The sequence below is a fragment of the Aspergillus nomiae genome (genome assembly GCF_001204775.2).
Source record: "Aspergillus nomiae NRRL 13137 chromosome Unknown contig00177, whole genome shotgun sequence".
Taxonomy (NCBI): domain Eukaryota; kingdom Fungi; phylum Ascomycota; class Eurotiomycetes; order Eurotiales; family Aspergillaceae; genus Aspergillus; species Aspergillus nomiae.
In genome coordinates, this window is record NW_015378232.1 from 41,578 (window position 1) to 57,272 (window position 15,695).

The 15,695-nt window shown below is 50.1% G+C and overlaps 4 protein-coding genes across 4 annotated transcripts; all 4 read right to left on the reverse strand.

Moving 5' to 3' along the window:
- Window positions 1–1,738: 1,738 nt before the first annotated feature.
- On the reverse strand, window positions 1,739–2,419 carry ANOM_007813 (Zn(II)2Cys6 transcription factor domain-containing protein; the record flags this gene model as incomplete). Its single annotated transcript, XM_015553069.1, has 2 exons — window positions 1,739–2,101; window positions 2,261–2,419. The coding sequence occupies 2 exons, from the start codon at window positions 2,417–2,419 to the stop codon at window positions 1,739–1,741; spliced, it is 522 nt and encodes a 173-aa protein (XP_015405931.1).
- Window positions 2,420–5,896: 3,477 nt separating this feature from the next.
- Window positions 5,897–7,333, reverse strand: ANOM_007814 (putative sister chromatid separation protein (Src1); the record flags this gene model as incomplete). The annotated part of the gene is made up of 1 exon (XM_015553070.1): window positions 5,897–7,333. One exon carries the CDS (start codon window positions 7,331–7,333, stop codon window positions 5,897–5,899), a length of 1,437 nt encoding a protein of 478 aa, XP_015405934.1.
- A 909-nt stretch (window positions 7,334–8,242) lies between these two features.
- Window positions 8,243–9,685, reverse strand: ANOM_007815 (adenylate/guanylate cyclase domain-containing protein; the record flags this gene model as incomplete). Its single annotated transcript, XM_015553071.1, has 1 exon — window positions 8,243–9,685. The coding sequence occupies one exon, from the start codon at window positions 9,683–9,685 to the stop codon at window positions 8,243–8,245; it is 1,443 nt and encodes a 480-aa protein (XP_015405933.1).
- Window positions 9,686–9,723: 38 nt separating this feature from the next.
- Window positions 9,724–15,297, reverse strand: ANOM_007816 (adenylate cyclase; the record flags this gene model as incomplete). Its single annotated transcript, XM_015553072.1, has 3 exons — window positions 9,724–13,791; window positions 13,902–14,646; window positions 15,119–15,297. The coding sequence occupies 3 exons, from the start codon at window positions 15,295–15,297 to the stop codon at window positions 9,724–9,726; spliced, it is 4,992 nt and encodes a 1,663-aa protein (XP_015405935.1).
- Between the last annotated feature and the right edge of the window lie 398 nt (window positions 15,298–15,695).

The following is a 15,695-nucleotide window of genomic DNA, read 5'->3' on the forward strand; positions in this document are numbered from 1 at the left end:
CGTTTTTGTCCCGGACGAAAGGTTTCGCTTGGCCCCAGACCTGTAGCTCTTCTAGTATGACAAGCATTTCCGAGTGACAGCTGCGCATCTGCCCTAATGAGACCTGTTGCCATCGGATCGGTAGGAGGCACGTCACGTCACTTGATGGGAGCTACTGCTAAAGATTGCATAAGTCACAGCCCCGCCCTGCCCCTGTGTTTCCTTTTTTGGGTTTTCCGCCTCTTTAAAGTGGACGTGAGGAAGTGGAATGGCAGTTTTCATCAGGAGAAATTTCCGGGGATTGAACGGATTCTGTTTGACGTGCGGGGGTCCGCGAACTAAAGCATACTTAGTGACTCCACACTCCGGCAAAGAGTATCCGGGGCCGAAACGGTTCACTGCCGACGTATCTATGTAAAAAAGACATCATGACGGTGTTTCTCAATAATATGCAACAAAATACACTGCGAGATAGAAGATGGTGAGAGCACCATTGAGGTCTTGCCCGCTCGTATACTCCATCACGAGGGGGACCGAATACCGATAGAGGGTAAAGGTTAACGTTGGGTATCGAAGAGTCGGGGCCAGCAGCCGGTCATCTGCCGGTCACCTGGTTGGCTTAGTCACCCGTTGACAGGACCATGACGGCCAAGATAGCAAGATAGAAGAATATCAGAATGATTCCTTTCCACAGGTAGATCTCCCAGGGACACAGCGTTGACGGAATTAGCTGACCCGTGAGTAGCATGCCTCACTAGAAGTCGTGCGATTAGTGCGTCCTGCCATAAGATTCGTGTCAACGCTCCCAGGAGGGATTGGATGCATACGACCATGCTAAGGTATGCACTGGTACGGTGATTACTAGTCCACCGTACCATAGCATGAACAGGCTCAATGTTTTGAGTAGGGTCGATCAAATCTGAAGCATGTCCTCATGTCTGGTGGATGCTCAGCCTGCGAGGACAACCGCTGCCATTTTGGACCATATGCTGGCCTCTATCTAGGACTGACTAATGCTCTATTTAATACTGAAATTGCATTCGGAGGAGAAACATAGCGGCTGGTTTTCAATTTGGCGACACTAATGCGTGGAGCGAGAACAGGGTCCAAATTCATCGCTAGCACAAGATATAGAGCAAGAAAGGAACAATAACACCATCACTCCAGTGAACTAAGGCCCGATGTTGTGCCTGCCTAAACATTGATCGTTGATTCTTGCTGGGCGGAATAGAAGGTTAACAGCCGTGGGCTCACCAGCCGGCGCGACGGCCAACCTGCGTTAGTGCCGCAGAGTGACCCATGCTGAACAGAATGAAAGTAGGACCCTTTAATCGGGTATCCTGCAATGTTGCTCTGGAAAATGCGAATCACGCGGTTTGGGTATGGGCTTGAACTCTTCCTCACATGGCTTCGGAAACTGCAGAGGGCACAAGGGAGGTTATTCGAAGATAGGTGATCACAGGAGACAGGTGGGAGAATATCAAATAAAGTAGCCAGTAGCCTCTGAAGAATGCGCCATAAGCTTGCCAGGTTCTTTTAGGTTCTTTTTAGGTCCTTTCTATGTCCTTTTATAGATTGATCAAGTCATGTGCAGGATGAATCTGCAGGATGCTTAAGCAATCAAGTTCGGCGCTCGAATGATTAGCTCAACGACAAGTGTGATTATGAAGATGTAGAGGGAGATTTGATTACGGTATAACGATGTGCGGTCGTGATGGGTGATGGATATCCTGGTTTGAAGCAGCGCCAATAACTTTGGTTACGACCAGCTTTCCGGAGTCAAGTCTTTCGATGTATCGTCGGTCTCTGTTCCCTGCCCCACGCCGTCCGGCATATCTGCCTCCCCTTTCGCGTTCCTCGTCAGGAACTCTCGAACAACGGCACGGATGTCGTCGTGAGATGCGCCCGACCGAATGACGGCAACAATTGCTTCCACATCCGTCCTCTCGCCTTGCCGAATCGCCTTCAGCAGCTGCTCGACAAACCCACGATAATATCGCAATTCCTCTTGGGCACGTCGGGCCGCGACCTTACGCCGCTTGTCTGCAGATTCATCGATAACACACGCACGTCCATGGAGCGCACATTCGGCGCAGGGAGGCCCGGTGGTATCTGCGCTGCACTATAGCAGAATAACATTGAAATTAGAGCTTAGTAGTGAATAACGAGAGTTAGATGCAGGGAATCAGGAACAAGCCCGAGACCGGGCCGATTTGGTACACATCGTGGAGGAGATCAAGAATGACATCACCCCATGACAACCAAACGAAAAGAATAGTACCTTTGTTCGACGTCTTTTGCATTCAGTGCAAGCTGCAGATGCTCTCCTTATCTTGGCCTCTTCAAACCCACCTCCCGGATGAGCAGGCGGCGGCAGAGGATCTGGAAGCGTTCGCGGCGCAATGGCGCGAAATGGTCTGGATGACCCTTGTTGGGCCATGGTCTATAGAAGTGTATATTGATTAAGAAAGGAAGACCAAGTCAACGGCAAAAGGAAAAAACAAAAAAAAAGTGAAAATGAGATGAGGAAACCTAGACAGGCGTCTGATGAGGTTCTCAATAGAACTTTGTATTACATGCTCCTCGCTAGGAGGTGCATCTATCCTGAGGAGGTTGACCAGACCATGCTCGACCAAATGGATCATGAGTGAACTGTTAAACACTAAGACAGATCCTTCTGTAGTGCTTGCATTGACTGCCAGAGGCTATCCGCCACAAGAGGAACTAAGGTGGACGGGTGGACGCTGCACAACGGAGGAAAGCGAGAAAAAAAATAAAGATAAAACCTAATTTAAACTAGGAAACAATTAGGGAAAAAAAAAAAAAAGGAAAGAGAAAAGAAAAGAAAGCAATAGTTACCAGCTCGCACGGGGACTTGCGTACGGGCCGTTTCCAAAAGTCAACCGATAGTTTCCAGGTACGACGAAGGGACGCTGAGCAGAAACAGCACATTAGACTCTTAAAAAAAAAAATCCCGACCAGGCGATACGCTTCGTGAAATGGTATAGTGACTGGATCCCTGGCTGGGGCCTTAGGATGACGGAGCCATCGAATTATGTAACCGAGGGCCCGACGCCATGATCGAACAACCATTGGGATGCCATGTTGGGTTTTCGTTCATGTCGGTTGTAGATAGTCGTCCGCAGTAATCCTGGTCAAAGTAGTTCCTCCTACCTGATTCTGTACCGTACCGTCTGATTGACGTCCTTTCATTGGCTCTATGTCATCTCTCACTTGAGTCCTTCTCCGTCGGATTTCAATGCAGATCGCGTAAAATCCTTTGGCGAAGGGGTGCTTTGCTGATTCGGCGGCGGCAGCCCCAGTGGCAACAGGGGCTAAACGGAGTGGGCACTGGGCAGGTGGTTCTGCACGAATTCTATCGCCGCAAGCTTCCGGATACCTTTTCCGTCTTACTTGATAGGCTGTCAGTTGCACGAATCATCGGAAACGTGTCGACGTCCAATGGTTTGGCTCAGTGGGGAGGAGGATTTCGTTCTCCCGTTCTCATCGAAAACCAGTACGTTTATTTCATCGTAATCAGTGACGACCACTTTTCCTCATGAACATGAACCCCGTCGCCCATCGCCTGACCCAGCGAGCACGCTGTTATGGTTCAGTCATTGAAGCTTAAACTGGGAGGCCAGCAGTGGTTAAACATGGTACCACGTAAAGTTGGATGCCATAGGAGTCCAATGGGGGGGGGTTTCTTTTGCGGTTTGCGACACCCTCACTTTCCCTTCCCTTGCAGCTTCTTACAGCATTCGAGGCTTGCGTCGAATGCTGATCGAAACAAAAGATGCCACCACACGTGATCTGGCCCAGTTGTTTGTATCCGGAACTAGCCCCATTGCGGCATAGCGTTTGTATTAGCCCTGAGTCGTAGGAGAGATACGGTAGGGATCTTCATGACTAGTACGATGGATGCATTATGTTACGATTCCGTCCCGAAGGATCCAATGAATCTAGCCCGATGGCTGCATCGGCTATTCTCATGCATTGACTCGATTTCCGAGGGTATACGAGTCACAACTAAGAAACATGCCTCGACAGCACAAGGTAGAGAAATTCCGTCAGGACAAAAGAGAAAACAAAAGCAAAAAGAAAAAGAAAACAGGCAAAAAGAGAAGGAAAAAAAACCAACCATTCCCTACTCGATCCTTAATTCGTCACTATACCAATGCCAACACTAACATGAGGTCTCTTTCCTAACAAATAGGGGGGAGTTTCCTACCTAATCGAGACAATTGCCCAACTGGGAATCTTGGAAAAACGACTCACTGACCTGGAGGGTTCAGCTAAGCCCTACTGAAGCAACAACTGCCGACGCCTACCCCTCGCAGGGTCGGTACTCGCCATGTACCTTGGCGAAGAACCGACAGGAAAAGCCCCCAGAATCACGCTAGTGGTTGATCGACAATAACAGGCGAGATAAGCCAAATTTAAATAGATAAACTCGGAGATCCATTTCCATGGATCGTGCACCATTGGTTCAAGGCAGGTGTGGCGAATTCCTGCCACTTGACCTCCACTGGACGAGTCAGAGACTCCGAGAATCTCTGGAAGGTTCGTTACGAATCCAGTTATCATCTGAACCAAGGGATAGAATGCCGCTACCGGTGACGACGCACTGACACCGGACTGAGTAGGATACTCGTACTAGTAGTATACTAAGAGTCTCCAGCATAGTACTCTGGAGTCCTGATATTGGCCGTACTTCGGCTTAGGGCACCTCGGTTTAGGCCGAGCCAATCAAAAGCGAGAACGCCTGGGCTGGAGAATGACTGCGAGTATCTCCAACTTGAAGCGACCTCTTGATCCTATGACTACCGGGGATCAACAACAACCTTCGACCCAAAATTCCACATTAGTGTCATTGTGCTATGTGCTCACAGCTTGTATGTAACCCTCCCCAAAGCTTCCAACCAATTTGTGAAAGCCCAGCATTATCAAGAGTTGAAAGTAAAGAAAACAAGCTATCTACTGCGAAACAGAGCCATTGGCGGTCAGGAAAATCCATAGCATGCGAAGAATAGGATAAATGATTAGGTTTAGCGAACTACGGAACGGCCTTCAGTAGATCGGCCTGCCTTCGTCCCATCGACGACGAGGTTGTGCGGAGTCCGGAGAATGGGCGTGTTTATCCATCGGCTGACGGCTTTGGTCGGGAGACGAGGCGGACAAATGCGGATCGCCATTGTCGCGCGGCCGTGTCGCCGATCCTTCAAGGTCTCCACGAACACTGCTGATGCCCCCAATCCATTCCCATACGCGAGCAACATCACCTCCACGACCCTCTCGCACGGCAGCTCGAATGTTGGCATTCCCTTCAACAACACTGCGAACCCGTCGCCATAGTTCTTCACGCCGGCTGCCACGCAATTCAGATCGAAGGACGTCGTCGCGCAGTTGTCCAATTGGAATATAAGGTTCACGGGCCTCACCACGAGCATGCAGAGCGGCTTGAGTCGCAAGGCGATCGAGCGTGGTGGCTACTAGTTCGGGGACCCGTGCCCTATCAGACCGGCGAGCCAGGACTCTTGAGCGTGCATACATCACGGCGCATGTACAGATGGCTAGAACTGAAAGAGGGAGTCGATACGCGAGGAGAGAGAGTCGGACGTAGCGGCGGAAGGCGCACGTAAGGGAGAGCCGACTGACTGATGTTGAGGTGAGGGTGACGACAGAAGATGGTCTGTAATAGTAGTGTCGCTTCTGTTAGTTCCGTATACACGTCAGAACCGTAATCCTCTGGCGCTAGCCGGGAAACCCGCCTGCATCGAAACGAAATGAGCAACTTACGTTTTCGTTTGGCTAATCACTTCTTCCCTGCCAAGGATTTCACCCAACGCCCCCTTCCATAGATCATCGAACTCGGCATCGCTCATTCCTTTCCGACGTTTTCTCGCTACCTCCTGCTTCAAATCCGGTTCACTGATCTCTGGCCCTTTTGCCCTTGGCCGTCATCTGCGAGTTCCCCACATTCCCATTTGGCTCTTCTGTCACGCAGCTCCTCCACAGCTTTATCAGCAACGGCTTTGACGCGCCGCGCTTTCTCACTGTCAGGCTCGCAAGTCGGAGGCAGGGGAACCAAGCCGCCCAGAGACAGAGGATGCGCCTTCAGGATGAAATCATGCTCGCAGAGTGCTTCAAAGTCGGGGTAGCAGAACGCATGGGCAGGACAGGGTTCACATTGTGGCTCCAAGACGTTTGCCCACTCAGGAATCCGAGTCTCGGCCAATGACCAAGTGGGCTTTCCAATGCCGCAAAATCCAATCTCAATCTTCTCTTTCCGCCACCAAACACCAAATCCAGCAACCAGCAGTAGGATAATGATCCAAGGCGCTGCGCGACTCGTTGAGCCTTGCTGTTGTTGTCGGTCTGGGGCAGGGGGGTACCACAAGTCCGCCTGCTCCCTTTCTAATGCAAGTTGTTCCTCCGGTGTGAACTCTTCGCCAGCACTGAGCTCACTCTCGTCCTCCTCATCCGCCACAGATTCAAGTTGCCTGGGGGGTGATTTCAACTTCGAGATAGGGAATTGGAAGGAAGATCGCCTGGATGGAGTAGCACCGTCTTCTTGTTTAATGAATGCGTCAGACTTTCTAGCCCGCAGACCCTGATCCCGAGCAGGGCTCTCGGTTGGAAGTAGCGATCCACTCTTTCGCTTTTTCTCGGACCACAGGGCAGGAGAACTTCCACTCTGGAATGGGTTGTCATAAGTGAAAACGCTCTCTTCCTTAGGCTCTTCTTTGATTGGCCGTGCCATGGGCTCTGGCTCAGTCGATGGTGTCATCTCGCTTCTCCGAAGTTTCCTAGTAGTCGATTTTCGGGGAGTAGCGACGTCTGCTGCGACCGGTGTTGCAGGGGTGTCATGATGATATTGATATTCAGATGCGCGAAGGCGCTTCGACTCTGATCTCGGTACTGTACGTCTAGAAATTGTGGACGGTGTGGCCGGAGCGGTTCTATCATCAATATCGGCGGTCGAGGCTCGCGTACTCATTCTCGATCGTCCTCGCCTCCCCCCAGTTGCCGTTGAGACTGTCGAAGGTGTTGGTGGTGGCGGCATCGAATCTCTGCCTTCATCTTCTTGTCGATCATTGAAATCACTAACTACTGATGTTGCGCGACTTCCCATATCGGTAATCCCATCACTCGTTCGCCTCACTCGCTCGCGATCCCGTAGTAATCTCCTCGCCTGAGGTAGAACCTCATCCTCCAGAATTCGTATAAGCTGCGCCTTCTTCGCAGAGGCCGGGTATGGAATATCATGGCTGACTAGAATGGACCGGAGACGTGGTACCGTCAGAGAGTTAAGATCGAAATCAGGGGAGAGATAGTCCAGGTCATCCGCCATGGTGGAAATCGGTTGATACGACGATCACCACAGAAAAGCTTGACTGATAATGAACTGTGTGCGGGTGATGAATTTCATCTAAAATCTTCAAATGGACGTTGTTGCAATTCGTCAAATGTCAGATTGGCATATGTTGAAATTTATGGTAGCCAGGGCAACAGAGCGGGCGGGGCCGAACGCGAGACGGCCGCTTAAGTAGTGGTAGGGAACAAAGACGACTGTATCAAGAGAACGAACAGTCGAATATGGCTTGGCGTGCTTCGGAGTCAAAGAAAGGTGTTGGGGTTTCTTACACAACTCCCACGAGAATGGAATAGGAGTCGGCGATGATGAACCGCGGTTGACGAAAAGACTCAATCAAACCCAAACAAACAAGATGCAAACCCACCCGTGACTGATCGATGCCTGAGGCAAGAGGATTACCTCACCGTGCATAACGTCCTTCCAATATTCAAGTCGACATACAGTACAGCAAAACTATATATATAAGTATGATGTCAGAATTCCCAGTACTATGAGTGAGATTTTAAGAGGTCTATATGATTTTTGTGGTACGTCGAGGCTACCAATCATTACTAATGAAGCCGCTATAGATGTACACGCACTACACAGTAGCATACAGATACGTAACGTTAGCAAATATAGCCGTAGCTCAGCCAAGGTGCAATACAACTGAATTTGAAGCCAGTTCATTCATCATGTCTGTACTGACATATCGACTTGAGATTGAAAGTGGAACAAAGGACAGGAAAAGCAATATCCACCTTAGCTCCTGTCCATGCTTCTGAACGCTGAACATCCAACCAACCCATGCGGCGCCGTTGAGTACTAGATCAAAAGGAGAGAAAGAAAAAAAAGGTAAGATTAGATACTGTAGATAAGAGGTGTGAGATGCGGGCACGTAGACTATTAGTTGTCCACGTCATCAGCTGGGATGCTCATGTGAAGAAAAGACGACGATGCAGAACTGTTGCGGTCTTTGAGAGATGCCAAATCCGTCGCCGCGTAACTCGGACTCCTGTCAGTGATGCCAGCAGCACTGACAGAAATCTGCTCTTTGAGGGCCCTGTATTCGGCAAGCTGGGTTTGCAGCTCCTGTAACACGTCTTTGATAGGCATGGCATGATCATCGAGTCGGTCGTGCGGTCTGAAGGGCCGTAACATGTTCCGAATTGCAAGAGTGCTAACCGTCATTTCGATGCGAGTCACTTGTTGTTCAACCAAGCTGACCACGGTCGAGTCAGCAAGCTCTCCTCCATGATTTTTAACGACATTGAAGAGCGACACGTTGGGCTCCTTTAGTCGGGCCTCGCCCGGATACTCCAAAGCGCCACACAGCCTCTCTAAGCGGAGGGTAATCTCCCAGAGGCGCCAGATGAGGTCTGTTTGAATTTCCAGCTGGGAGTGTTTGCTAATGGTTGTTGGGACATTCTTGTCACTTGCTGCATCTTTCTGCATGATACTTAATCGGCCCGATAGGGTGTGAGGGTAGATGAGGTAAAGCGGCTCGGGGTTCTCCAGGCCTTTCAGCTTCCGTTCTCCCTGGTCTTTGATCACGAAGCCAAGGCTGTTGAGTTGTTGCAGCTCACGACGGATGTTATACCCAAGGTTATCCACAGCATAACCCTCTTCCGAACCAGTTGATGCAGCACGCTCACTATCTGCAAACACCTCCAGATTGCGTTGGATATCGCTCATAAAATCCGATGACACGAAGATCTGCCCGCCATCGGCAACAGCGGAGATACGAGAGGCGCGGTTCACCATCGGTCCAAAGTAGTCCATGCGGTTAGTAACGGGATCCTTTTCACAGACAGGCTCACCCCAATGTATACCCATACGGACAGAAAGTCCACGGAAAATAATATTATTGTCCATATCGTACTCGACCTCACACTGAGGTTGTTCGAGAATTTCCGTCGGCCATTCTGCTTCTAGAAGCTGCATTTGACAGTTGAAGCACCAGAGCAAGGCAGCCGTAGTCGTGGAAAAGGCAACCATAAAGGCATCTCCCTCAGTCTTGACTTCGTACCCACCAATGATTCCAAGCTGTCGACGAAGTATGTCATTATGGATTTGTATGGCAGAGCGCATTGCATCAGGGCAGGTCTCCCAAAGGCTCGTTGACCCTTTAATATCTGTAAAGATAATAGCCAATTCCCCTACAGGGGCATCCACGAAATCAAAGCGAGCAAGTCTGGAATCTCCAGGCATGTCACGGGGCTTCTTCGTGCGTTTTGAAGTGGGAAGGATTTGTTGGTCCTCGAGCATGCCCGTAGAAACACTCGCATTTCTGAGCTTGCTCTGTCTGTCTCGTTTCTTTAGATCCCCAACGCCAAGAATCATAACCATGAGCTTGTTGTTGGCACCGAACGAGATAGCCAGATCCCTTATTTTTGGGCTGCGATCATTAGGTCTCTCCTCTCAGCCCGTGTCACGTCAACAACCAGGTCTGGTGTTACGTAGTCCCATAGTTCCCTTGACGCTAAGATGATCATTTCATCTTGCTCGGTTAAATTGACATGCATAGTATGAGGAGCCGCGATGACGGAGGGCATCAGATGAAAATGTCCAAAGGTTCTCGACACAGAAAGAACATCGTTAAGCTTTCCCTGGCGGGAGACATAACCTCCACCAGCTCGAATCCTTGCTCTTTCATGAGGTTCGGCGGGGTCGTGTGTTCGGGTCAAGTGTCTTAGCGAACCGTCAGATTTAACAAGAATTGCCTGTGCATCGCCTACATTGGCGACGAATAGATCCATGTTATGCAGGTACAGTACAGTGGCAACTGCGCCAGAGTCAGCGTCATCTCTGGAAAGCCGCGTGGCCTTTGTGTCAGGTTCATCGTTATATCGCCGGACATCGTGGTCATCCGTAGATCTGAAACAAGACGCTGCCATATTCTTGTTCAACGCTAAGAACGTACGTCGCAATGCATCCAACGGCGTCTCCTGTAACTCTCGCCGCAATCGACGCAACTCAGTCGAAAAGGTGCGAAGGTAATTTTCGTGCAAAAACTTGGCGACCTTAGAACCTCCAGTGGATTGACTTGTCCCATCAAACATCCCCACAACCGTTTCCACGTTGTCTGGCTTTAACCGTGGCACAATCATGTCAATGATTGATAGATGGTCACTTTTGCCGAGAAAGTCGGCCATACCATAAGCAAGAAAGCCGGCTAGTGATGCAGATGTTCTCACGCGGCGGTCTTCATTTTCCTCGGGTATAGTGGAAGTTGTAAGCGTAACGTCCATCAGCCCCAGCACGCGCAGATAAGTAAGGGAATTGAAGTCGGTCAAGTCTGTGCCATTAGTGTTCGGCGGCCCCAGTAAGGAAGAAACATGCGGTTTGATCTCAAGGCGCTTGTTACCGGAAAAATTGAGATATTTCAGGTTTCGGTTCCAGTTCCAATTCCAGTCATACGGCCAATTCGATACATTGTACTTTAACGAGTTGCTCCCGACATCCAGAATGGAAAGCTTGCTGACTTTGCACAGTTCTGCTGGTAGAACTTGGAACCGATTTGCGTTGATGTTAAGAACCTTGAGCTGGCTACCTTCCTCGAGGTCGTCCGAAGGAAGTGACGTTAGCTCATTGCCGGAAAGGTAAAGCTCAGTCAAATTGGACCAACGTTTCAGCAGTCCCTGGGGTAGCTCGGTCAGTTCATTGTACGAGAGGTTTACAATGCGCAGCTCCGTAAGTAACGATAATTCGCGGAAGACGTCATCTTCCAGCCGATTATCGGCCAGGTATAAATTTCTCAGCGATCCGCCAAAGGTTTGATTGGAGAGATTTGAGAAACTCGAGTCCTTTCTGGAGGCTGGACTACCTTCATTCAACGACCTCGACGCTGTGGAAACTTTTCTGCCGCCTTGGCTTAGGGATGACGCGACTGAGGGCTTTCGGTATGCTCCACTGCCGTTTGGTGAGCCTCCAGTGCTAAGAACGGTACCTGAGGTCTGGCTTGGACGACGACCATCTTGGTCGTCAGCTGCTAGGTCTTCGTAATTTGTCGGTGTAGCGGTTCCTGGAGTGCCAGGCACCGGTTCGCCAGGGAGCTGAGGCATCGGAGTACCGTGCTTTGGAAAGCTGTCTAATACATTGGATGACACGTTGAGTGTCTCTAGTTTGTTGCAATTCCAAAGCTCTGGGGGCAATCGGCTCAGATTACACTCCCGAAGGTTGAGGTATCTGAGTTCGGTTAGACACCCAAATGTGGCAGGAAGCGCGTCGAGTGGGTTCTTGATCATGCTGAAGTGCTCAAGTTTACGGAGTTTGCCGATGTGGGACGACATGGACACGAAATGATTCTTGTCAAGTATGAGTTTGGTCAAATTTGGTACGTTCTCGAACAGGGTATCCCGAAGCTGGACCAACTTTGCGGAAGCTATATTGAGCAATGTGAGAGTAGGCGTCGGAGCATCAATGTCAAACTGAGTGATAGGGCAATGGTCAAGAAGCAATGCTCGCAGCTTCGGGAATGAGCCTTTGAATTTTGAAATCGCGTTGTGACCAACGTGCAACTGCTCCAAGCGTGGCACATACGATAGGTTGTCAATATTGGTTATTTCATTGAACCTCGCATCGATCTCCTTCACATTCACAAGATCTTTGAATGATTCGTCCAGGGTGCCCCTCAATACGTTGTTTGTCATCCAAAGGCGCTCAAGGGTCGACAACTTGCCAATGCAAGGCAGCTCGGCAATATTGTTGAAGCTGATATCGAGATCCACTAAGCTCTTGAGATCTCCAAGAAACTCAGGGAAGACTCGGAAATTGTTGGAGGATAGATTCAAACTCCTCAGATAGGCAAATTTTCCAAAGTAGCTTGGAAGGCTCGTAAGCTTGTTATTCGCTAGTTTTATGCTGACGAGACCTTGTAATTTATCAAGGCCGGCATGATCGAGCTCTTCTAAATAGTTGTTCGAGACGTCAAGGTAAGTCAGCCGACTCGCAAAGCCGAAACTGGCAGGCAAACGGGGGGCTTCATTTCCTATGAACTTGAGCTCTCGGAGATTGATACAGCCTTGAATGAAATCTTTCGGGACATCGAGAGCCAAGTTTTTCGACAGGTTGAGGGAAATAATCTCTGCGGCTTTGCTGTAGAGGCTGATGGGGATGGTGACAAGAGCTCGACCTGAAATATCCACATGGCTAAACTTCTGTTGGCGGAGGAAGCTTAAGTCGCCGTTGTGCTGGAGAGTAGTCATACCGCTTAGCTTATTTGGAAGGAAGGTGAAACGTATGAAATAGCTATGGTCCTCTCGACCAATTTCCTCAAGCCTATCTTTTGAAGTATAGCCAATTTGTTCAAGCATCTTTTTCTGCATAAGAATTGGCTTTTCCATCGGATCGAGCTGCCTGCTTAAATCATTCTTTCGGACAACGATATCGTAATTGTTGAGATGCTCTGTAAGGAAAGACTTCCGGCCAAGTATGACCAAGATATCGGCGGCGGTGGCATTTAGCCCTGTCGATAGCGTGGCGAAAGTAGAGTCTACACGGAAGACTCGTATGAAATAAGGAGCGCCGTCAGGCTCCGGTATAGTCCGAGTAGCCGCTTTATCTCCGCTTGGGAGCACCGTAGCAATGTCCTCACCATGCTTCCTGACATGCCAGCTGTCCGGAGCATCCCAGTGCCCAGTGGGCAGGCCATCACGGCTCTTCCCTTCCTCCTGTTGCTTCGAGTTTCCATCGACTGACGGATTTCTGTCAGCTGCCGGCTGCGGGGATCGTTTTCGAACTATGCCTTCCATATGCGAAAGGTCTGTATCAAGCTCATACATGCCCTCCTGCCCTTCTGCTGGTTTGGTATCTCTCAAGGGCGTGTCGGTGCCCAATACACGGCGACCACGTAATTTGGCGGAACTAATAGCCAGGCCCCTGCCATCTCTTTTCCGATCCGATTCATCTCCAGTTTTGGGAGTAGTGGTGCCTTCCAGGCTTCCTTGGCGTCCCCTCCTAGCGGGGGAGGCATCTCGTCGCGCAAGTTTTGAGGTGCTTTTTGTAGCCTCCTGTGCTCCCTTAGCTCCAGGAAAATGTTTCAAAGGACCATGAGCCTTGGGTCGACGAATCTTGTCCAGGATCGATCGTTTGTTATGTGGTTGTGTCCCTGGAGAACTTTGGCCCTGTTCCCGGGAGTAGGCGCTCTGCATGCTCGGCGTGGGGCTGATGGAGCGCACAAGAGTAGAAGTTGAGTTCATCGCTGAGTTGTTGAGACTGTTAGCGCGCAGACCGATACCAAAATCATCGCGCCCTGTGGTGGGACGGCTTGAATACTCCGTCACATCGTCAGTAGTGGTTGATTTCTCTTCTTTGCTTCGAGAATGCCGATGTCCACTAAACTGTCGTCCAGTTTGGTTTCTTTGTGGGCCTTTTGCCATCTGGGCAGCAGCCCGGCGACCATCAGCCCCTATGGGGGCTTCACGAACGGGGGCTTCGCCGTACTGTGGGATGTCCTATAGAGTCGGGAGCATTAACCTTCGTCGAGACCGTATCGATGACAGCAAGTTGCGCAAATACATAGATAGGGAAGAATGATACGCAAAAGAGAACAATCAGAACTTACATTGAAGCTTTGAAATACCCAAGGAGTAATTTCACTAGAAGGGAGCGGGGCCCGGGGTCTCGGTCGTTGTGGTGAAGATTCGCCACCAATGAGCCTTTGCGGTGGGCTTCGTGCACCATCCGAGTTGGCTCTTTCGCGAAATACATGCTGCTCGCTCAGTGATGACTTTTTTGTGGGATGATGGATGCCGGTGTCAGACTCCAATTTTGAATCTCCAGGCAAGTACTCTTCCCCAAAGAACCCTTTCAGTTTTTTCCGGAACCGGCCACCTGTACTAGACTTAGATCCTTGACTGCTAATAGTAGTGGCGCTAGCAACCGATGGTCTTCGATGATCCCCATTGTATTCAAGCTCCAGAGGCTCACTCGCGTAGGTGCGGCTTGTTCCAGGACGAAAGGAAGTCGACGCTGGCGACGCTTCATGCTCCGAATGGGCCGGGAAGGATGTCCCATTCTTATCTTCGGGTGCCATCTTGGGTGAAGAAGAATATGAGGCATTCGGATCTTGCTGGAAATAATCCAAGTCATCGGAATTCGGACATGACATTCGGCGGCTCGAACTGAAGGTCGGCGGCGGACCTGGCTCATCTGGTCCTATCGCGGCTGAGGATTTTCGGTGACCCGTGAAGCCCGAGTCCTTACGTTTGTCTGTAGGGGACACATCCGGAGAGGGCCAAGTGAAATTGGACGTTGACAAGTCGTGAGCTGTCAAGGTCGGCGGTTGCTTTCGACCCTGTGAATTAGATCTGAATAGGATCAGTACTGTTTTTCTTTCACTGGAAGTCCTTTGACATTGCGGTACGCTGTTACAGCCAAAACATAGACGCTGTCAAAGAAGTTGAATGGACTTGTAGATAAGTTTTAAAATGAACGAGGGGTAGGGGTGGTGACATGAAACATAAGGCTGTCGAGGGCACATATTGCCAGAATGCCGGCGGAGAAAACACAGAACTAAGAAGCTATTCTGGATTATCTTCATATAGGCAAATGGAAGAGACTTCTCCGCCAGGGTCAGTGCAATAAGGATCGGAAGTATGCACCAACAGGTGCCGTTCAGACATACAACACACAATGTCTCTTCGCAATACCACCGGCACAATTGGACAGCAACCAAGAGGGGGGAAGGGGGGAAGGGGGGAAGAGAGAGAAGACGGGATAAGGACAGAAGAGATGACGACATAAACATGAGGTATGAGTGAAAGGATAAGTCACTCTTACCTGTCTACTTTCGCGAATCCAGAAAATGGGGAAATAAGACGGCCATTCAGCATAGCATGATTTCGCTGGTACCGATTGGTTTGGTTGTCTTTGACTGTCTCCTGCGATAGCCAGCTGTTTCCTCCAGAGCTCTCTGAGCTGCGTCTGCCTTCCGGTAGGTCGCCACCCTGGAAAGACATATTTCAAAGTATCCCAAATATCCCGGGGTCGTTAAGAAAGAAGCGGCCGGTCAGCGCAGCAATCACAATGTCAAACGAGGTAGAGCACCATCAATAATCGTCACCGGGGGGATGTGAGCGAGGAGGAAAAGAAAGGGACTGTCGTAGGATGTCGTGCGATAAAGCGCGAGTTGATCCGAAAGAAGGCGGTCGACTGGCAAACGGTATGGTAGATAGTGAGCTTCTGTAGCGTAGGGGAAAGCTATATCAATGGGAATGAGGTGGAGGAAGGTTGGTTCAAGTACAAAGGGGGGCGCGTGATTCGAGAAAGATTATCGCTATATCACTGAAAAAGCGACCGTCGTTGCACGGAGTTTTAGTGTCGGGCGCGGCGGGTGCTTCATGCTCTGGGGGACGAG